The 23,661-nt window shown below is 38.7% G+C and overlaps 1 protein-coding gene across 1 annotated transcript in view; it reads left to right on the forward strand.

The window, feature by feature from the left end:
• Positions 1 to 22,010, forward strand: part of TMOD3 (tropomodulin 3) — an 84,688-nt gene extending 62,678 nt beyond the window's left edge. Inside the window, exons 6-10 of the mRNA XM_025472780.3 lie at positions 9,238 to 9,368; positions 10,981 to 11,088; positions 14,017 to 14,160; positions 15,193 to 15,337; positions 19,052 to 22,010. Coding sequence (XP_025328565.1) covers positions 9,238 to 9,368; positions 10,981 to 11,088; positions 14,017 to 14,160; positions 15,193 to 15,337; positions 19,052 to 19,086 — 563 coding nt within the window. The 3' untranslated portion in view covers positions 19,087 to 22,010. The remainder of the gene's footprint in view (positions 1 to 9,237; positions 9,369 to 10,980; positions 11,089 to 14,016; positions 14,161 to 15,192; positions 15,338 to 19,051) is intronic.
• The last annotated feature ends 1,651 nt before the right edge of the window (positions 22,011 to 23,661 follow it).

A 23,661-nucleotide genomic window follows, 5' to 3' on the forward strand; every position in this document is an offset into this window, starting at 1 on the left:
ATATATTTATATGTATAAATTTTTTATATATTTTAGATACTAATCTTTTATCATATATGTCATTTGCAAATATCTTCTTCCATTCTGTAAGTTGCCTTTTAGTTTTGTTGATTTTTTACCTCACTGTGCAGAAGCTTTTTATTTTGATGTAGTCCCAGTAGTTTATTTTTGCTTTTGTTTCCCTTGACTCGGTACCTATCTAGGTAAAAGTTCCTATAGCCAATGTCAGAGAAATTACTACCTGCATTCTCTTTTAGATTTTTAAAAAAGATTTACTTATTGGGGCACCTGGTTGGCTCAGCAGTTAAATGTCTGCCTTCAGCTCAGGTCATGATCCCAGGGTCTAGGATCGAGTTCTGCATCAGCCTCTCCATGGGGAGCCTGCTTCTTCCTCTATGTCTTTGCCTCTCTCTGTGTCTCTCTCACGAATAAATAAATAAAATCTTAAAACAAAAATTTACTCATTTATTTTAGAGTGAGAGAGAGAGCATGAGCAGGGGGACGGAGCAGGGGGAGAGAGAGACAAAGAATCCTCAGGCCAGACTCCCCCCTGAGTGTGGAAACCATCTCGGGGCTCAATCCCAGGACTCTGAGATCATGACCTGAGCCAAAATCAAAAGTCAGCTGCCCAATTGACTGAGCCAGGCAAGTGCCCCTCTGTCAGGTTTTTTTTATGGTTTCGGATCTCACATATGGGTCTTCAATCCGTTTTGAATTTATTTTTGTGTTTGGTGTAAGAAAGTGGTCCAGTTTCATTCTTTTGTGTTTTGTTGGTAAGTTTTCCCAACACCATTTGCTGAAGAGTCTTTTTCCCATTGGATGTTCTTTCTTGGTTTGTTGAAGATTAATTGACCATATAATCGTGGGTTTATTTCTGGACTTTCTATTTTGTTGATCTGTGTGTCTGTTTTTATGCCAGTACCATACTATTTTGATCACTACACCTCTTAATAGAACTTGAAGTTTGGAATTGTGAGGTCTCTTTTTTTTTTTTCAAGATTGGTGTGCCTATTCAGGGTCTTCCATACAAATTTTAGAATTGTTCTAATTCTGTGAAAAATGCTGTTGGTGTTTTGATAGGGATTGCATTAAAGGTATAGAATGCTTTCGATAGTATAGGAATTTTAACAATTTTGCTTTCTCAGTCCATAAGCATGGAATGTCTTTCCCTTTCTTTATGTCTTCTTCACTTTCTTTTATCAGTGTTTTATACTTTTCAGAGTACAGGTCATACACTTCTTTGGGTAGGTTTATTCCGACGTATCTTATTATTTTGGGTACAATTGTAAATGGGATCCTGGTATTAGTTTCTGCTTCTTCATTATGGCATATAGAAATGCAACAGAGGGATGCCTGGGTGGCTCAGTGGTTGAGCGTCTGCCTTTGGCTCAGGGCGTGATCCTGGAGTCCCAGGATCGAGTCCCACATCGGGCTCCCTGCATGGAGCCTGCTTCTCCCTCTGCCTGTCTCTCCCTCTCTCTGTGTGTCTCTCGGGAATAAATAAATAAAATCTTTAAAGAAGAAAAAAAGAAATGCAACAGATTTCGTATATTGATTTTTGGATCCTGCGACTTTACTGAACTTGTATATCAGTTCTAGCAGTTTTTTAGTGGAGTCTTTTGAGTTTTCTTTCTTTTTTTTTTTTTTTTTATTATCATTTATGATAGTCACACAGAGAGAGAGAGAGAGAGGCAGAGACACAGGCAGAGGGAGAAGCAGGCTCCATGCACTGGGAGCCCGACGTGGGATTCAATCCCGGGTCTCCAGGATCGCACCCTGGGCCAAAGGCAGGCGCCAAACCTCTGCGCCACCCAGGGATCCCTTGAGTTTTCTATATACAGTATCATGTCATCTGCAAATAAGAGTTATACTTCCTCCTTATTGATTTGGATGCCTTTTATTTCTTTATGTTGTCTGATTGCTATAGCTAGGACTGTGTTGAATAAAAGTGGAGCGAGCATTGTGTTGTATAAAAGTGGTGAGAGTGGATATCCTTGTCTTATTCCTTACCTTGGGGAAAAGCTCTGAGTTTTTCCCCCATGAGGATAGTAGCTGTGGGTTTTTCATAGATGGCCTTTATTATGTTTAGGTATGTACTCTCTAAACCTACGTTGTTGAGGGTTTTTATCATGAATGGATGTACTTCATTAAATGCTTTGTCTGCATCAGTTGAGATCATATGGTTCTTATCCTTTCTCTTACTGATGTGATGTGTCACATTGGTTTGCTTGCAAATATTGAACCACCCTTATAGCCCAGGAATAAATTCCACTTGATTGTGTGAATGATTTTTTTAATGTATTGTAGAATTTCATTTGCTGGTATTTTGTTGAGGATTTTTGTATCTGTGTTCATCAGAGATATGGGACTTTAGTTCTCTTTTTTCCTAATGTCTTTATCTGGTTTTAATATCAGAGTAATACTGGCTTCATAAAATGAATTTGGAAGCTTTCCTTCCTTTTCTATTTTTTTTTTTTGAATAGTTTGAGAAGAATAGGTATTAATTCTTCTTTAAATGTTTGGTATAATTGGCCTGTGAAGCCATCTGGCCCTGGACTTGGATTTTTTTGATTTCCTTGCTGGTAATCAGTCAGTTCAAATTTTTCCATTTCTTCCTGTTTCAGTTTTGGTAGTTTATATATGTAGAGGAGTTTATCCATTTCTTCTAGGTTGTCCAATTTGTTGGCTTATACTTCTTCATATTATTCTGTTGTATTTGTATTTCTGTAGTGTTCCTTATTTCTCCTCTCTCATTTGTGGTTTTACTTATTAGAGTCCTTTTATTTTCCTTGATAATTCTGGCTAGAAGTTTATCAGTTTTAATGATTTTTTTTTTCCCCCAAAGAACCAATTCCTGGTTTCATTGATCCATTCTATTGGTTTTTTTGGTTTCTACATCATTTCTTTCTGCTCTCATCTTTATTATTTCCTTCCTTCTGCTGGTTTTAAGTTTTGTTTGTTGTTCTCTTTCTAGCTCCTTTAAGTGTGAGGTTAGGTTGTTTTGGGGTTTGTCTGTTTTTTTTGTTTGTTTTGAGATTTTTCTTGCCTCTTGAGATAGGTCTGTATTGTTATAAACTTCCTTCTTAGAACCACTTTTGCATCATCCTAAAGGCTTTGAACCCTTGTGTTTTCATGCACTTTTTAAGTTCTGATTTTATTTCCTGGTTGACCCACTCATTGTTTAGTAGCATGTTATTTAGCCTCCATGTATTTGTGGTCTTTCTAGATTTTTAAAAATATTGCACTTAAATTCAGTTTGCCAACATATAGCATAACATCCAGTGCTCATCCCATTGAGTTCCAGATTTTTTTCTCGTGGTTGACTCCTAGTTTCATAGTGTTATGGTCAGAAAAGATTCATGGTATGACTTCAATCTTTTTGGATTTGTTGAGGCTTATTTTGTGGCCTAATATGGGATACGTTCTGGAGAATGCTCTATGTGCACTTGAAAAGAATGTGTATTCCGTCTGCTGTTTTAGGATGGAATGTTCCAAATATATCTGTTAAGTCTTTTTGGTCCAGTATGTCATTCAAATCCATTGTTTCCTTGATGATTTTCTGTTTAGATGATCTGTCCGTTGATGTAAGTGGGTTCAAAGCCCTCTACTATAATTGTGTTATTGATTAGTTCATGTTTGTTAATGACTACTTTATGTATAGGGGTGATAAATATTTACATTTCTCATATCTTGTTGGGTTGTTCCCTTTATGATTATGTGGTGTCCTCCTTGTCACTTGTTACAGTCTTTGTTTTAAAGTCTGTTTTGTCCAATGTAAGCACTGCTACTCCAACTTTCTTTTTGACATCCATTTGCATGATAAGTGTTTCTCTATCCTCTCACTTTCAATCTGCAGGTATCATTAAAATGAGTCTCTTGTAGGCAGCATATAGATGAGTCATGTTTTTTTTAATCCATTCTGTAACTCTGTCTTTTGATTGGAGCATTTAATCCATTTACATTCAAAGTAATTGTTGATAGCTGTGTACTTATTGCCATTTTATTGTTTTGTGGTTGTTTCTGATTTTCTCTGATCATTTCTTGTCTTTCTCTTTCATGATTTGCTGGTTTTCTTTAGTGATTTATTTGGATTTTTTTCTTTATTCTTTGCATATCTATTAGGGGTTTTTGATTGTGGTTATCATTAGGTATATAACATTTGCATATGGTAGTCTGTATTAAGTTGATGGTTGTTTAAGTTTGAATCTATTCTTTACCCCTCTCCTCCACATGTTCTAGGTATATGGTGTCCTATTTTACATCTTTTTATTTTGTGTGTTCTTTGATTTTTTTACAGAAATGTTCATTTTTTTTATTTTACTGCTTTTGTGTTTCCTACTCTTACAGTATCGTTTTTTATCTTTCTTTTCCACACAGAGTCCCCTTTTCTAGCAGGGCAGGTTTAGTGGTCATAAACTACTTTAGTTTTTGTTTGGGAAACTCTGTCTCTCCTTCCTTTCTGGATGATAGTCTTGCTGAGATACAGTATTTTTGGCTGCAAGTTTTTCTCATTTGGCACTTTTTTTAAAAAGATTATTTATTTATTCAGAGAGAGAGAGAGAGAGGCAAAGACAAAGGCAGAGGGAGAAGCAGACTCCATGCAGGAAGCCCGATGTGGGACTTGATCCCGGGTCCCCAGGATCACACCCCGGGCTGCAGGTGGCGCTAAACCACTGCACCACCGGGGCTGTCCTCATTTGGCACTTTGAATATATTATGCCACTCCCCTCTGGCTTGAAAAGTTTCTGCTGAAAAATCCCAGTAGCTTTTATGAAGTTTCCTTTGTATAGTGACTGTCTTTTGTCTTGCTGCTTTTAATATTTTTTATCACTGTATTTTTCCATTTTAATTACAGTATGTGGTGGACCTTCTTTGGTGATTTTGTTGGGGACTCTCTGTGCCTCCTGGATCTGGATTTCAATATCCTTCCATAGGTTGGGGAAGTTTTCAGCCATCATTTCTCTTTCCTTTCTTTCTTCCTTTCATCTTCCTCTTTCTTTCTTTCCCTCCCTCCCTCCCTCCCTCCCTCCCTCCTTCCCTCCTTTCTTTCTTTCTTTCTTTCTTTCTTTCTTTCTTTCTTTCTTTCTTTCTTTCTTTCTTTCTTTCTTTCTTTCTTTCTTTCTTTCCTTTCTCTTTCTTCCTTCTTTTCTTTTCTTTTCTTTTTTCTTTTCTTTTCTTTTCTTTTCTTTTTTCTTTCTTTCCTTTCTTTCTTTCCTTTTCTCTTTTCTTTTCTTTTCTTTTCTTTCTTTTCTTTCTTTTCTTTCTTTCTTTTCTTTCTTTCCTGATTTTATTATTCATTTGAGAGCGAGAGAGAGAGTACAAGGGGGAGGGGGAGAAGCAGACTCTTCCCTGAGCAGGGAGCCCAATGTGGGGCTTTATCCCAGGACTCCAGGATGATGACCTGAGCCAAAGGCAGACACTTAACCACCTGAGCCACCCAGGTGCCCCAGATTTTAGCTATTATTTCTTCAAATAAATTCTCTGCCTCCTTTTCATCTCTTCTACTTCTGGGACTCCTGTAATATGAAGATTATGTTTGGTGGAGTCACTGAGTTCCCTATTTTTGTTTTGGATAATTCTTTTTTCTGTCTTTCATTCAGCTTGTTTACTTTTCATTACTCTGTCTTCTGTGTCATTAATTCATTCCTCTGCTTCTTCCATTCTGCTGTTCATTCCATCAAGCCTATTTCTCACTTTGTTTTTTGAGCTCTTTATCTCTGGTATGTATTCCTTATATTTTGGCAGTGGTCTCACTGATGTCCTCCTTTTCTCAAGTCCAGTGAGTATCCTTATGATCATTGCTTTAAATTCTCCATCAGGCATGTTACCTATACCAGTTTTACATTGCCTTGTTCTGTTCTTTCATGTGAGACAAAGTCCTCCCTCTTCTCATTTGGTTTAATCTCTGTGCCTATTCTCTGTGTTAGGAAAGTTAGCTGTGTCTCCTGTTCCTATTCTCTGTGTTAGGAAAGTCAGCTGTGTCTCCTGTTCTTGAGGGTAATGGCTTTATAAAGAGGTCCTATAGTGCTCTACCACACAGTGTCCCCTGTTCCCCAGGGCTTGGCACTTCTAGGAGTGTCTCCAATGTGTGCTGTGTGTACTCTGCTGTTTTGTGCTGGTTTTATCCTACAGGCCAGTCGTCTGCAGAGGTTTTCTTTGCCTGTTGTGGGCAATGTTTAGTCCTTGGCCTGAATGTGCCACATTTTAACTAGATGTACTCTGATCTGCTTGTGAAATGAGACCTGTCACCACCACCACTACCTTGCAAAACATCCATGTTGAGAGACTTAGTATTGACAGGGGTTTGGGCCGGTCTTCTGGGAAGGGTGTCCGCTGTGCTGGGACTGAGATAAGTGTGCCAGGGAAGGGCAGATCCACCAGAGCACAGAGGGGTAGGGCTTGGTGTAAGCAAGTCAGGTAGTGAGTGTTGGTCCTATGCTTATGCTGAGGGGCAGAGGAAGGAAACTGTGCCTGCCAGTTTCTTTGTTCCCTGAGAATTATCTCTGTGAATGCTGCTTCTCTGGGTCACACTCTGAGATGAACAGCTAACCTCCCCACTGTGCCCCATGCATTCTGCAGATTGCTGTTTCCATGCTGTATGTCCACAAGCCGTTTCCCTGCTTTCTCTCCAATAGCATCCCCAAAGCCCTCTGAGGTCTCCCACAGCCAAGCACACTGACCTTTAAAACTCCAGGTTTTAGGGGATCCCTGGGTGGCTCAGTGGTTTAGCGTTTGCTTTCGTCCCAGGGCGTGATCCTGGAGTCTCGGAATCGAGTTCCGCATCAGGCTTCCTGCATGGAGCCTGCTTCTCTCTCTGCCTGTGTCTCTGCCTCTCTCTGTGTATGTCTCTCATGAATAAATAAATAAAATCTTAAAAAAAAAAAAAAAAAAAAACTTCAGGTTTTAAGCCCCACTGGTTGCAAGAACTCAAGAAATTTGGGCCCTCTTGCCTTCCAGGCCAGTTGCTATGGAGATTTGTTTTTCCCATGTGCTCGCCTGTGTGCTAGCCCGCCTCTCATCCTTCGCAACTGCAGCTCCTTCCCCACTGAGACGGCCGTGATCTGTTTCTCTCCCAAATCAAGTCTCTATACTTCCTACCTTCTTTGATGTGGCCTCTTCTTTGCCTTTAGTTGTGGAGTTTGTTCTGCCAGTCTTGAGGTCAATTTCTGGGGTATTTAGAATGATTTGATAGTTATCTAGTTGTATTTATGGGATGAAACAAACCCATGGTCTTCCTACTCTGCCACCATCTTCCCCTTGTGGTATCATTTTACTTATTTTTCTATCTTCTATAGTAAATAGTGGCTTTTTGAGATTCTGGTACAGTTTTTTTGTTTAGGGGCTTTAGGAGGGGCAAGAATGTTTCCTAGGTGATGATTGACTCACATTAGGAAGCATATCAAGTCTAGTCATTCCTCTTTGGGGAATGTGCCAAAATTCATCAGTGTATTCAGATGTTAGCAGCCCGATCCATCCATTTACAATGTCCCATGATGGGACACCTGGGCGGCTCAAAGGTTGAGCATCTGCCTTCGGCTGGGGTCCTGATCCCGTAATCCCAGGATCGAGTCCCACATCAGGCTCCCTGCATGGAGCCTGCTTCTCCCTTCCCTCTGTCTCTGCCTCTTTCTCTGTGTCTCTCATGAATAAATAAATAAAATCTTAAAAATCTTTTTTTTTTTTAAACTGTCCCATGAGCCTTTCTTAATAGTTTCAGCATCCCATTTGCTGGATCCATTACTTCATTCAGAAGCAGTGCTCTTTAAATGCACAATTCTGCGGAATAAGGAAAGAAATCTTTTGGTTTTATAAAATTTAGTATTGTGATAGAACTTACTCAGTTTTCTTTGTAGTAAGGAGGCTCTTCTCCAGCCTCCTTGATCTATGGTCTTGAAGAAGATTACCTTGCTGAACTTAGGTGAGAAGGAGCCTACTCTGTCCTTAGAGCAGAGCTCTGGTAGGAAGCTTATCCTTGTATTGAACCAAATTCTGCCTCCAGGCAGTCTATACCTGTTCTAACCTAGCCTTTCAGAACAACTTGAAATTTCTCTCTTCCCCTTCTGTAGGATAAATCTGAAAACAATGAGCATACTTTCTTTGAATATGTACTTTCTTTTAATATGTATGTCTAGGCTAGATATATCCAGATCTTTCCACTTTCCTCAGGAAAAGAATTTTCAGACCATCATCTAAATTGATCTCCTCAGGATGCTGTGTGTGTGCATGTGTGTGTTGTATTTGAAAAGAACAAGATACTGTCAGAGGGAATTTATTCAGTATACTTTGTCTTGAGGGAAATTTTGCTCCTAAAAGCTAGAGGAGGACAGAAAGGAAGAACTACAAGAGAGTGACCCTGTCAATCTTTCTGTCAGTTGCTCTTAACTTTTTGGTCATTTGCCATGAATCTGATGCTATAGGTTTTCTCCCAGAAAATTTATCCATAAAAGTTTGCCTATTATACTGTGTTCATGGACCTTCATATTCACATCAAAGTGCACTTACATGTCATTAAAGGATTCAAGGCTCCTGGGTCTTCTTTCAGCTTTGCATAATTGTATTTTGGCCATGTATGTGGATATGGTGAAAGATTGGGGGATAAGAATGAAGGAGGGCAGTAATTTGGGGGATTTCTGTCTTAGTAGCTCTTCTGTGTACCATTACCTGTCTCCCCATTCCCTATTCCTACTCCCCCTTTTCCCATGCATAGTTCTCCCCATAAGAGAAAGAAGTCATGTGTCCTTCCATCACCTCATTCTTCTCATGGAGGCTTTGTCTTCAAGTCTGTGATTCATATTGCCCTTACAGTAATTACAAGTTAAATCTCAGAGAAAATGATACAAGAGGATAACAGTTTGAGTGCTTTAAATACGTGTCAACATGTAAAGGATCTTTTAGAAATTGTGGGGAAGGGGCAGCTGAGTGGCACCATTGGTTAAGCATCTGCCTTCGGCTTGGGTCCTGGCCCCAAGGTCCTGGGATCGAGCCCCACATCAAGATCCAAGGGTAGCCTGCTTCTTCCTCTCCCTCTGCCCCTCCTGCTGCTGTCTCTGCTCTCTCTCTCTCTCTCTCTCTCAAATGAATAAATAAAATCTTTTTAAAAAAGAAAAATTGTGGGGGAGAACGTTCTGGTTAGTTGTATTGAACGTGCGTGTATATTCTTTGTGTTATCAAGTTCCTATATGCGTTCACTATTTTAGTATCAACCAGTGAGACTCTCCTTTTCATTTGTTACTGCAGATGTGGTAAAAGGTGAAAAGATTCTTCCAGTATTTGATGAGCCACCAAATCCAACCAATGTTGAAGAGAGTTTAAAGAGAATTAAAGAAAATGATGTTCGTCTTGTTGAAGTTAATTTGAATAATATAAAGGTACGTGTGCTAAGCAGACAATAAAGTTTTGAGTTGCTTTGAGTAAGATCTAGGATGAGAGTTGGGCAGTTTTGAAATAGTATAATTCTTTTTACTTAAAGGCAAAGGTTTTGCTCCTAACAGTATGCTTAGATTCCTTTATATTTCAGAAGTTAAAGTATATGCTTCTGACTTGCTTTTTAAAGAGTACCATATATAAATGTCAGCCACACAGATTGTCAGCATAAATCTTTCTGGCTTCCAAAGTACTGCCTACTTCTAAGAGTATTTCGTGTTTGGGGTTTTATTTTTTTTTAATCAGGTTTCTTTAGGTATTCCTTGCATTAAACCAAAGTCTGATACATAGTGAAACTCTGCCTATTTAGTGTATACTTTGATGAGTTTTGACAAATGCATAAATTGTACAGCCACCACCACAGATGTAGGACATGTCACTCCCCTTTGTTGTCATTCTCTGCCCCCAGCTCTAGTCCCTGACAACCACTGATCTGTTTTCTTTCCCTTCTCCATTTGCCTTCTCCAGAATGTCATATGAATGGAATCATATAGTATGTAGCCTTTTGAGTCTGTCTTCTTTCACTTAGCATGATGCACTTGAGATTCATCTGTGTGGTTGTATATGTGGTAGTTTGTTGAACAGTATTCTGTTGTAGGGATATGCTACAATTTATTCACCAGTTGATAGACATGGATTCCCTCTGGTTTGGATGATTATAATAAAGCCACTAAACACATGTGAACGTGTGAACCTATGTTTTCGTTTCTGTGGAACCTAGTAGTGGGCTTTCTGGGATCTTGAGTTTTAGAAAATGTAACTCTTCCTTAGAGTAAGGAAGAATAAGTTAGGAGGGCATAGGGGTGATTAATTACCAGAGTGAATTCAGATTATCTCTTGAGTATTGGTCATTGTATAATAGCTGCATTAAGAATTCCTCATTTTAAATCTTGATTTATCTGAATTGAGGGCTGAGAGAGCATCTGGGAATTACAAGAACATAGGGAATAAGACCTCTGTGCTCCTTTAGCAGGCGTTCCTTCCTGTAAGCAGAAGAAAGCAAGCCTTGGAAAAAGCTAACATTCCTAGTTGATCACTAATCTTAACTTTAAAAAATTCAGTCCTTACATATCTAAATCAATAATAAAGACCTGAAAATAACCAGACTACAGGGAATTGCAGTCTTGGTATTGAAGGGAGAAATTAGTGCCTTCTAAAATTGTATCTTTCCACATTTCAGGTAATGCAGGGTTAATCTCTCTTAATGCCTTGTAGCTTAAACTAAGTAACATCTCTCTCTCTCTCTAGAAAAGTGGATCCATTTTGAATACTCAGGTGTTGACGTTTTATAATCCAAATAGTTAAGTGTAGGATAATGAACAATATTTTAATCAAAATGCTAGAGAAATAGTGATACATACTCTGCTGTAGGCCAGCAGTTTGTGCAAATGTACCATAATAGAGAAATGAAATAGATATGAAGGAGGCTGTTTTCACCTGTAGACTAAATGTTTTGTTTATATAGTTTCTGAATACATTTAATGAAAAAATAGTAAGCACATTTGATTAATGGACCAAATTTCCTGAAAACTAAAATGTCATATTTTGTCTTTCAAGAATATCCCAATTCCAACCCTAAAAGATTTTGCAAAAGCTTTGGAAACCAACACACATGTGAAATATTTCAGTCTCGCGGCCACCCGGAGCAATGATCCTGTTGCTGTTGTAAGTAAGCTGCTACTGATAATACTGAAATTAAAACGCTGGCATGTTACAGAGGTGGCTAAACTGATTTTATGATCACAATTTACTTTCTTTTTTCAATCAGTGTTTAGCTCACTATTAGGCAAAGCATTATTTACTATTTTATGTTTATTTTTTCCTATTTTTCCTCCCTGTAATTTTTAAAAACATAAGTCATACAATATATGCTGTTTTGCCACTTAATTTTTCAGAGAACAGTATATCTTAGAGATCTTTTCATATCACTACATAAAGTTTTACACCATTCTTTTAACATCTGCAGAGGATTCCATTTATGGATCTACAGTATTGGATTTTGTCAAATGCTTTTCATGTATGTATTGAGGTGGTCAATGGGTTTTGGCCTTAATTCGATGTATTACATTTTTAATTTTTGCATATTAAGTCAACCTTGCATTCCTGCAGTAAATCCCACTTGATCATGGTATGAACCTTTTTCTTCACTTGGCTTTGAGGACATCACCCCCGCCCCTTTTTTTTTTAATTTTTATTTATTTATGATAGTCATACAGAGAAAGGCAGAGACATAGGCAGAGGGAGAGGGAGAAGCAGGCTCCATGCACCGGGAGCCCAACGTGGGATTCGATCCCGGGTCTCCAGGATCGCGCCCTGGGCCAAAGGCAGGCGCCAAACTGCTGTGCCACCCAGGGTTCCCAACATCACTCCCTTTGATTCTCCTTCCTCCTCACTGAACATCCTCACTGGTCCCTGTGTTGGTTCCTCCTCATCTCCCTAACCCCAAAGCATTGGAATGGCCCAGGGCTTAGTCCTAGGTCCTCCTCTTTTCTCTGTCTACACTCACTTTTTGGATGATGTCCCTCTCTTGCATTGCTATGTTTTTGACTCCTAGGATTGTTCTCCCCAGGTCATACCCCTCTCCTGAACTCCATGCTCATGTCCACCTACCTACTTAACACCTTGCTTGGCTGTCTAACAGACATCCCATGTAGTCCCAAACCAAACTTCTGGCTTCCATCTCACACCTGCTCCTCTTCCACTCTTGCCTGTTTCACCAAAAGACTTAATTCTTTTATTTGCTCAAGACAAAAAGAAATGGATTTATCCTTGACTTTCCTTTCTCAACAACGTTAAGTGTATATCCAGCTTTGTCTTCCAGATATTCCAGAATCTAACCGTTTCTCACCATTTCTCAACTACCATGCTAGTCAGTCTAAGCCACTATCTTCTCTCATCTGGATTATTGCAGTAGCCTCCTTACTGAGCTGCCTGTGTCCCATCTTTCCCACTTCAAAGCCAGTTTTTTTATATAGCATCAGAAGGGATTTTTTAAAAAAAACTTTAGTTACCTCATTCGTATACTCAGAACCCTCTAGCAGCTCCCATCTCACTAACAATAAAAATCACAATCAGTGATTTTTTTCAGTGGTCTTATACTTGCCCCCTTTTTCTTTTTAATATTTGTTTATTTGAGAGAAAGGGAGCAGTGAGTGTGCAGTGGTGGAGGGGTAACGGAGGGAGAGAATCTCAAGTGGAACTCCTTGCTGAGTACAGAGACTGATGCGGGGCTCGGTCTCATGACCCCAAAATTAGACCCGAGCTGAAACCCCAAGAGCTAGATGCTCAACCAGCTGCTCCACCCAGGCACCACTACTTGCCCGTTTTTACATTCTACAGCAGACATACAGCCTCTTGCTCTTCCTCAGACAAGCCATGCATGCCCCTAACTTGGGGCCTTTATCCTTTTTTTCTTGCCTATAACTCTCTCCCTAAAGATATTTCATATCGTTTTATGTCATCCCTTTGAGTCATTCTTCAAATGTCACCTACCTGGTGAGGCCTTTCCTGACCACCTGATATAAATTAGCAACCCCACCTCTGCCCCTCCCCCCAGCACTCCTCTCTACCTGGTTTCTTCATCTATAACCCTTTTACCATCTTATTATCCTGCCCCCCCCCCCCCCACTAGAATATAAGTTCCATCAGGCAGGGACTTCTATGTTTTATTTCTAAATCTACAGAGCAGTACTTAGTCAAATAATCAGCCACCAGTAATATTTGAAGAAATGTGTATATATACAGATGGATGGTAAGGGATTTGTTCTACATAGCTAGTAGTTACCAATAAAAAGTACATGTGTATGGGTATCTGTCCCAACTTGTTTCTAGAATCTTTGCCCCCTCTTGCCTTTTCATTTAACTTGACTTTAAGTTCTGGCGTCTGCCTTAGGCATCCCTTCCCATCTCAGCCTTGAAAATCAGTCCATAAATTATCTTCATTTTGGCTGCACAGTAACCCAGCTGCAGTAGGACTCAAGTAAGAAAAGTTATTCCAAAGAGACCTTGATGAAGTTAGTCCTACATAGAAACTTAGAGAAAGTGTGAGACACAGGAGAAAGTAGGAGGAGTTAGGGTATCAGTGAACATAATAGCATGAATAGCAGCAGAGAATATCACCAACAGAGGATTACATGTGACACATCTAAATTCTGTGACAGGGATCCCTGGGTGGCGCAGCGGTTTAGCGCCTGCCTTTGGCCCAGGGCGTGATCCTGGAGACCCAGGATCGAATCCTGTCAGGCTCCCAGTGCATGGAGCCTGCTTCTCCCTCTGCCTATGTCTCTCTCTCTCTCTCTCTCTCTCTCTCTCTCTCTCTCTTTCTCTCTGGGACTATCATAAATAAATTTTAAAAAATTTTTATAAATAAATAAATAAATAAATAAATAAATAAATAAATAAATAAATAACTTCTGTGACAGGGTATGTGTGAAAAGTAGATACACATGAGGCCTGTGACATAGTGTGTCCAGCCAAAACAATCTAATGAGAAACATCAAAGCAGTTATGCTAATTATTGTATCTGTCTGTGGCAGGTAGAGTATGTGATAGACACCATCAATTTTATCTCTAAATATGTTCTTTAACTTCTAGGCTTTTGCAGATATGTTGAGAGTGAACAAAAATTTGAAGAGCTTAAATATGGAGTCCAACTTTATTACAGGAGTTGGGGTTCTAGCACTGATTGATGCTTTAAGAGATAATGAAACCCTGGCAGAGCTCAAGATTGACAATCAGGTTAGTGCTCTACAGCAGTGACTGAGGAAGCCACAGCCCATTCTGCCATGGAGGGGCTTGGGACTCAGGAGGTAGGAGGGGGTCTTCTGGGGGAGCCTTTTGGGAAGGTGGTGGCCTAAAAGGAGATGAGGACATTTGAAGCATCCAGAATATTAACTTAATATTTTTAGTATGGGTTTGAACATATTTATAGACTTGTGCAGCCATCCCCACTAATTCCAGAATGTTTTCAAAAGCCCTCCCCCCAACCTCTGGCAACCACTAAGCTACTTTCTGTCTCTACACATTTGCCTGGTTGGAGAGCTCAGATACATGCAATGATAGAATATATGGTCTTTTTTTTTTTTTTTTTAATGTGGTCTTTTGTATCCACCTTTTTTCACTTAGCAAATTATTCTGCAGGTTCATCCATGTTTTAGTATAGATTAATAGTTATACTTTTTTATGGCTGAAATATTATATGTGGGTGGTTTCTGCTTTTTCAGTATTAGGAATAATGCTGATAGAACATTCACATACAAGTTTTTATATGAAGATATGTTTGTTTTTTAATGTTTTCATTTCTCATGGGTACATACTTAGGAGTGGAATTGCTAGGTCACATGGTCACTCTGTTTAACTCTCTGAGGAATGGCCAAGTGGTTTTCCATAGTAACTGTTCCATTTTACATTTGTCCTAGCATGTGTGAAGTTCCTGATTTTTCCACATTTTTGCCAACACTTGTTATTGTCTTTTTGATTATAGTTATCCTATAAAAATGGGTATGAAAAAACAAAAAAAAAAAAAAAAAAAAAAAAAAAAAAAATGGGTATGAAGTGGTATCTTGTTGTGGTAATCCAGTTTTTTGATGTCTCTATGAACATATACTGAGCTTTAAAGTTTTGTTTCTCTTAAGTATGTGTGTACATTGTAAGAATTGGGAAAATTTTAAATGACCAACAGAATCAGCATGTACGTGAATGTCTCAGTCTTGACTTACCTTGAAAAGTATTTTGATCTAGTTTATTAATACTGCTCTTTAATTATTCCAGAGGCAGCAGCTGGGGACAGCTGTAGAATTGGAAATGGCCAAGATGCTTGAGGAAAATACAAATATCCTTAAATTTGGATATCAGTTTACACAGCAGGGACCTCGAACCAGGGCAGCTAATGCTATAACAAAAAACAATGACTTAGGTAAGACATATGCATTTCATAATCAAATTTCTGAATTGTGTCATTAAGCTAATGTATTAGAGGAATTTTAAAACATTTTTACAATAAACTTCAACACAGATTTTTCTGGCCTTTGTTTTTAAAATCTGCATAGTCCTTTTTATATTGATTGAATTAGAGTTTGAGTTTACACACAGTGGTAGTGATTACTGGGTGAGTGAAATCTTCTGTCACGAACATTTCACAGCTTTAAGTGAACAATTTTCTACCATAAATGTGATAAATGCTTCCTGAAACAAATATTTTGTTCTCAGTTACAAGACCCCTCTTGGAGCTATCAAATATTTCAACATTTCAGGAAAATTTTTTGCCCTTTTTATCAAGCAGGCCTAGATAGAAATTAATTTTTACATGAAAAAATATGCATTATAGTTTTGATCCAGGTTTTATAGCATGTGGCACGTGTCTATCATCCTTACTGGTCTCCCTGCACAGCCACGACTGGGCAGTTTGTCTTCTTGCTGTACATATACGCCAAGGTCAGCCATTGCCCATTTTTTCCCTGGTTCCTGCTGAAAATACTGCTGAGGCTTGTGCTTCTATGTGAAATAAGTTTTCCAGCCAAGGCTGAATTAAAGAATACTATGTAGTTTTGTTTCTACAGGTTTCCAGTAATTGACTCTTTTAAGTTTGGTGTTTGTCTTTGAAATATTTTAAAGATGTGTTTAGACAAGAATTAAAGTAAGACTTCTTAAAGGGAGTAACACTTCAAAGTGATGCAGTTCTTCTAAGCTTCAGCCATATTCAAGTTTGCATTCCTTAAAGGTTTTTTTTTTTTTTAATTTTTTAATTTATGATAGTCACACACAGAGAGAGAGAGAGAGAGAGAGAGAGAGGCAGAGACATAGGCAGAGGGAGAAGCAGGCTCCATGCACCGGGAGCCTGACGTGGGATTCGATCCTGGGTCTCCAGGATCGTGCCCTGGGCCAAAGGCAGGCGCTAAACCGCTGCGCCACCCAGGGATCCCTCCTTAAAGGTTGCTAAAGCTGAAAAGTTACAGCTTCCTTGCCTTCACCCAGATCACTGTGAAGAGCATTAGTTGAAACCTTTCTGTCTTTGATGACTTAGTTTCCCATAGAAGATTTTAGCCTCTTGCATTTTAGAAAATTGGTGTGTGTGGTGTACTGTTGATTCGCAGTGTCCTTTGCAGTCATGCTATTTCCATCGAGAATCAACAGTGTACCAAAAGATGAGAGAACCCCGGAGAACTGTTTCCTGGGCTGCTTTATGTTGACACCGCAGCTTAGTGAGGAGGGGTCCGTGTGTAATGGAGGGTGAGGCGGCCACACTGTAGGTGCAGTCTGATGCAAAGCAAAACCAGGAGAAAGCAGTTTTTTGTGTGGGTAGCTCTCAAGACCCCCACTTCCTGCTGTTTAGGTCTGAACCAAGCCAGAGTTTCAGACATGAAATGAGAATAAAGACATTTGTGGAGTGGGGAATTACATGGATAAAAGCTCTCATTTGGGATCAAGCTAGTTATCTATATGCTGAGGGCAGCTTGCAGTTTTGAAAATGGACTCTCACTGCAGGATGCTGCCTCCGAAGTAAACTTTCAGTAAGAACTTGATGCTTGAAGCTAACACAATGGAAAAATGTTGCCACCAGATTCAGTGGGAATGCTGGCCTCTAGAAGGCACTGAAATGAGATGAGAAGAAACTTAGTTTCTTTGGATTTTTTGTGAGAGGCATTTGAGAGCCATTATTGGCCCCTGAATGTCTGATTAAAAGGATACTTCAAAAAAAACCTCTACTTTCTATTCTTGTAGGGATAGGACATGAGGTTAGAACTTACTTGCAATTGATCATAAAGTATTGAGAACATATATTAATGAAGTGGGATTTGGCAAGATATTGCCAAGGAATTGTTAATAGGGCCAAATTTATAAGCCTCTCCTGTAGGGGCTGAACGGAGGAATTGCTGGTAGCAAGGAGGGCACCGAGTGAGAAAGAGGCAGGCCCAGCACTTTGCCCAATCTTCTGCTGCGCGTGCACATGGCAGCTTCAGCTGGTTTCTCCAGCCCCACGCATTGACCTCTGCGCCAGCTCAGGGCGGCCAGCATAAAGGCCGCTTTCTTACCTGCAGTCTAACATGAAGCCACCAGAAAGACCCGTCAGACCTGTACGAAACTTGAAGCATGTATCTCCTGGGCATATAGGTTTTCTTCACCTTGCAAATGGGCCTATATCAGATCTTTAGTGTTGATTTTGATAATGTCTTACCTCTCACTGTTTCCTATTCATTGAAATAATCCCACCTACTCCCATCTCCCCAGCCGAGAAGCATCCTAGCTGTTACCAGCAGAGAGGTTCTGTGGCACACATGCAGTAGTTGCTTGAACTCGAGTCTCCTACTACTGTCCTGACACCAGCTAACCACATCATTTCGTACCTTTTTTGTTGGCTCCACGGTCACAGATCTCCTTTATATGTATACTTTTTATAACATGCGTTTTAACATCTGAAATGGTCTGTCGATAACATCCAAATTCTGCTGCAATTCAACATTTTCTTGGAAATATTCTGCCCTAAAGGGCTAATGTGATTAGCTTTTCAAATATTTGTGTTTTTCAGAGCTCTATATATATGAATTAGATTTTTATTTGGGGACTCAAGTCTTTGATTTTTTTCCCCTTTTTTCCCAGTAAACATGCAAAACTTGCTTTTCGTTAACATGGGCTAAAATTAGAGTGAAGGTTGTACTTAATTAGCTAAGTATAAAAAGGTTCATGGAAACCTGATACTTTAGCTCTCCTGGTTTTTACTTTCTAGTAGGCACCCAGCCAATGGCTGGACAAGCTTTAATACGCGTAAACTTGAATGTCTGCTTGAAGGCCCTATCTATCCTACTCTGAGTACGGCCTGCTGGTTTGGGGGTCACCAGTCTGAATTGGCTGGGGGCTCCTGAAACATATGCACCTTTCTTTTACTCCATCCGTTGAACTAGTTGATTGAGCACTTCGGTGTCCAGTTTATACAATCGCCAGATATGATCTTACCACATCGCTAGGGTCTGAGAGTTCATTACTTTGTTTTGTCAGAACATGGTTCATTTTGTAGGAGACAGTAGAAGGAAAATTTGGAAAGCGGTAGCAAGTCATTTACCTTTAAAATGGTAAAATGAAAAAAATAAAATGGTAAAATGGCATGTTCTTTCACAAACTAAATAGGTTGCAGTGCCTAGTCAGGAGAGCATGCAAATCATTACTTTTAGTACTTTCTCTTCCCAGCTATCTGAATGTCACTTCAGAATTTAACACAGTAAATTTATAAGTCATTGTTTTATTTTTTCTTCCATATCTTTTGTGAATTTATTTTTATGTGTATAAGTCAGTTTTAATAGGTATCAATGCTTATAATAATAAATGAGACAGATACAGTGATGTGAAGGTGACTGCAGAGCAGTAGTTTAGATTTCCCCCACTCCTGTGGGAGTTCAGGTGAGATGAGGACACATGGTTCTCATTTTGAAAACCTCTCAGTTCTCAGCAAGGAAATGGCAATGATGAAGGATGTGAATATTCCATTTTAATGGCCTTTTATTTTTTTATTTAACTACAAATGGACATTTATGTGCAACTCTAACTGTATTGATTATATAGAAACTTGTTGGTTACAGGCAAGTTAACATTGTACAAAGTAACAGGGATTTCTAACCTTTCTTTTTTTTCCTCACAGTTCGCAAAAGACGAGTTGAAGGAGACCACCAGTAAGTCCACCAAGATACAATCTTTGGGAGACTTTTAAGAGGTCACCAAGAGCTCATGTTGGTGGTGTCAGATGTAACATTTTCCTGGGTAGAAGGGAAAAGACTGGAAATCTTTTTTTTTTTAAACTACATGTATCTTCTTTCTAGTTTGTTATTAGTTTCAAATTGTAAAATCAATAGTAGGTGGTATTTTGTATTTTATAACATTTCTTCTGCTAAAATCAATTTTAATTTAGCTTATTAATTAAATGGTTTGTGATGAGTCATGAGTTTAAAAATACAAATGTAGAAGTTTAGGAAATCATTTATGTAGAATATGAACATTTTAGGGACCAATCTTTTTAAAATCAAAAAGGGACATTACTGATATGAGAATTGCTATTGTACCTGTTAGGTACAAGACATTCATCAAAGCTTTCTTTATTCCATCACGGGGAGCCCTTTCCATGTTTTAGAATACGTGAACTTGGCAAGAGTATGCTTTTTGCCTCTATCAAGAAAGCAAAATGCCAGGATTTTAAAACAGAGGACTCCAAATCAGGTCATCTGTTCAGGAGTAAAAGCACATCTCTGGGAGAGAGAAAGGTGCCTTCTGCATGTTCCAGGTCATTGCACTTGTCTGGCGTATGTGCGTCAGAAACACCTGGACTTGTTTAAACAAAGCCATCAGCACGGCCAGGTTACATACGTCGTTTCAAAATGTCTAAATTCATTGTAGTTTATCTTAATTGGGCATTATTAAATTTTTGTGAAAGGTCATATAAAAAGCATGTAAGTAGGCAAGCTATTTTCTTCCCTGTAAAAGGCATGTTGCCAACTCTTGGTAATTTAAGAAAAAAAAGGCTATTAAACATGTGTAATCAAAGATAATAAACGTGATGGAATTGGAGTTTGAGGCATATTGCAAAATGGTCATCAAAACTGATGATTACTGTAAATTAGAAACTGGCCTGGGTATGAATTACTGTTGCACAGTATTGTGAGAATTCGTGCATGTGCTGCAGAATTGCAAAGACAGTAGTGACTCAGGGCTCACTACAAATTGTCTGACCAGTAAGGAAAACTGTCCTTCATAATAAGCCTAATTTTTATTATGTTTCCTTTCATCTTATCTTTTTTGGTCCACATGGTGTAAAAGTAATCTCTCCTGAGAAAAGTTTCTTCCTACTACTCCTGCTCACAGTATTCAAATGAACACTTGAACAGTGTCGCATGGTGAAGGCTGCCTCCAGTGCAGGCGGAGTGACGGGATTTGAACCTGGATTCACCCCCTGGCTCAGGGCAGCTCCTGGAGCAGAAGGGCGCAGAGCTATCACAGCTACAGGAGACAGGCAGGAAGAATTCAGGCCTGGCTATATCATTTTCAGGGAGTAAAGGGAAGAACCCCATTTAAGAGGAGGGGGATAGGTCTATTGATTCTTTAGGCAAGGATTTTTTAAATTGAATTACAAAATGTTACTCCTTTGGCTTGGGCTGGACAGTTTACTTAATGAGCTAGGTAGGCAGTGTCTTCTGTGCTCTGGTTATAGGCCGCCTCAGCAGGCCAAAGCTTCCCTTATAAGAACCGAATGTCTTTGTTGTGTTAAATCAGTATCCAGTGTTTCCAAGGGGCCAAAGACAGACTTTGCACTATTACTTTTCAGTTAGAGACAACTGATATATATTTTCTCCAAGTTAGCAAGTGTTTTTGTGTGTGTGTCTCTTCATATACAACTTTGGAAATGTTCTTGATTTTAGAGACTGTACACTTGCAGCAGGGTGGAGAGTCAGTGTGGAGAGAGTCTAAGGCTACCCGTTATACTTCCAGCAAGGCTTCCTTGCTTGCACTGTCCTGTAAGTCAATGAATTGAGAAGTATGTTACCCCTTCTACTGTGAGTTTTTTTTTTAAAAAATATACATAGATGGGGCCCTACACAGTCTATGTATGTACTTGAGGCTAGGATCTTTTTCATTTGTTACTTACCACAGTAGGAAGAAGTGTTTTGCTTCTACCATTCTAGTCCTGAGCTATGACAGTTCATTTTATAGCTGAAGAAACATTTCTTCATAAATATCTTTAAAAAGATGAACATTGATCCAATTGAGGACAGAAAGTCAAGAATTGTAATTACAAGGGAGAAAACTGATGTTTACTTTGATCTTTAAAATTCTGGCACCTAACCTTTCAGTAACTTCCAGTGTTCTTGTATAGCTTTAAAATGTTGTAATAGATTAGGGTTCTGAAATAGTCTTGATTTTTTTAAAACCAAAGATTTTCTAAGACCTTAAAACATTCTGTACACTAACCAGTTTAAACTTATCTAGTTATCTCATCAAAGGATATTCTTTGCATTTTTAAATTGCCTTTTTAAAGAATCTTTTAATTTCCCCATTTTGTAAAATTTTACATTCCTATTTGTCTGAAGTTCTAATTTTGCAAGTATGTCTACATGAAATTGTATGTATTGAAAAAAGCAATATTAATAACTAATACTGATATTGTTAAAAAGGATTTTGGTGCTATAAACTTGTAGCTTAAATCTAGTAGAAGTCTTAAGTATAGGCAAAATACATTTCCAAAGGGTGCCTGTCATTTAAAAGACCAAATAAACATTTTGTGTTTTAAAAAAAAACTAGCAGATTGTTAGTAATTTCAAGGAGAAATTATCTTGGTCATTAAGTTGCAAATTCCTATTTAAATGAAGTAACCCACATACTCCCTTTGTGCAATAGGTGCACTCTGGAAAAGTTACATGTAAATAGAACTTTGTAAATTGTTTTTCCATTGACAGTATCTGATGTATTTTCACTTAAAAAGGGGATTCCATGATAAAATAAAAATTTTAAAAGAAAAAATGTTTTGATAAAATGTTAATCCTGTTCTGTTGTACATTATATTTAATCCTTGCTGCCATTAAAATAAAATAGTCTCATGAGGTTTCATAAAATCTGATATTTTTGGTTCTGTGCTCCCAGAGCGTGTCTTACTTCCTCTTCCTGCAGATCTGAGGGCTGTGCTTTCTCTGGAATCCTTAGCAGTAAGTTCAGTCCTATCCTTTTGTTCCTTTATCCCAACTTCATAAGTCTTTAAAATATTATTGAGATATAATTAACATAACTGTATTAAAGGTGTACAACATGATTGGACATGTATATATTGCAAAATATCTACCCCCAAGTTTAGTTACTGTTACCTCTCACAGCTAAAAAAAAAAATGATTTTTGCTTATGATGAAAAATTTTAAGATCTACTCTCTTAGCAACTTTCAAATATGTAATAAGGTATGGTTAATATGTCACTATGCTGTACATTCCGTCCCCAGGATTTCTTCATCTTCTAACTGGAAGTTTATAGCTTTGACCACCTTCACCCACTCCCCGCCCCTGCCTCTGGCTATTCTGTTTCTCTGAGTTCAGTTTTTTTTAGATAGTCATATAAATGAGATCATACAGTACTTGTTCTCTGGCTTATTTTACTTGGCACGATGCCCTTATAGCCACTTCATGTTTGCAGAGCATTAACTGACCACATGGCACCCACGAGCCTAACTCATGGACGTACCAGAACAACTCCTGTTGCCCTCAGACAAGGGTGTAAGTTCTGGGGTCTAATGATCTACAGAACTATCTTCTCTGTCACCTTTCACTGAGCATTCATGTTTCTAGATAATTCTCACCACAAGACTTGCTTACTAAAGAAATTCTATACTATTTTTTAATCAAGAAAACATATTAGCAAAGATTTTTCTGTCATTTTAATTTGGTCATTCTTATCTCTTCTGCATTATAATTCAGCTCCAAAGTCTGATGCTCAAATGTCATTAAACTTGGTTCATAATAGTGAAGTTTCTTTTGAAAACTGTACTATAGGCATTTAGAACTTACCACATCATACTGAAATAATTTCAATAAAGTCTATCAAATATTCTATAGACTTGGACTTTTTGAAATATCCCTTTAGTTCCTGTGTTCTAAACTTTCTTACATACCCCTTCAGGAACAAGCTTATTTCCTGTAATTATTCTATCCTGCTCTATGAAGCCATATAAAATTGTTAATACTTCACCATTTTTACCCATAAAAATAGTAATTTCCTACAGTTGAAATCCCACCAGTACTGTCTAGTCTGGCCATAAAGGTGAATTGACAAAACATGAAGAAACGGTTCTGTGGACCTGACAGGAACCAAGCTTACGATAACCAAAGATTATTTTTACAGCAAAGCAAGAACTTTCTTACCTGGCACCCAAAGCCACCAAGCGAAAGAGAAAATCTGCGTAATGTGTTATAATGGGTTTGAGGAATCTGATAAGTGTCAGAGGAATGAAGACCTTTCCCATGCATCTTTACTGTTGGCCGGCCTTCCGAGGATGGCTGTTGGGCTGACGTTCTCCTGCAGGAGGTCTTGATGCCCGTCCTCTTGGGCAAGTAAGGAGGCTCTGGCACTCCAGCTCCTGTGAGTACGAGTGGCCCTGGGGACACAGTGTCCTCATGCCCAGCACGGTGGCCCCTGCTCTTTTAGGGACCAAATGATGAGCATGGCCAACCATATGTGGGTCAAGTCATCAAACATCTTTTGTCCTTTGTGAAGCTTTCCTT

The sequence above is a fragment of the Canis lupus genome, chromosome 30, assembly GCF_003254725.2.
Source record: "Canis lupus dingo isolate Sandy chromosome 30, ASM325472v2, whole genome shotgun sequence".
Taxonomy (NCBI): Eukaryota; Metazoa; Chordata; class Mammalia; order Carnivora; family Canidae; genus Canis; species Canis lupus.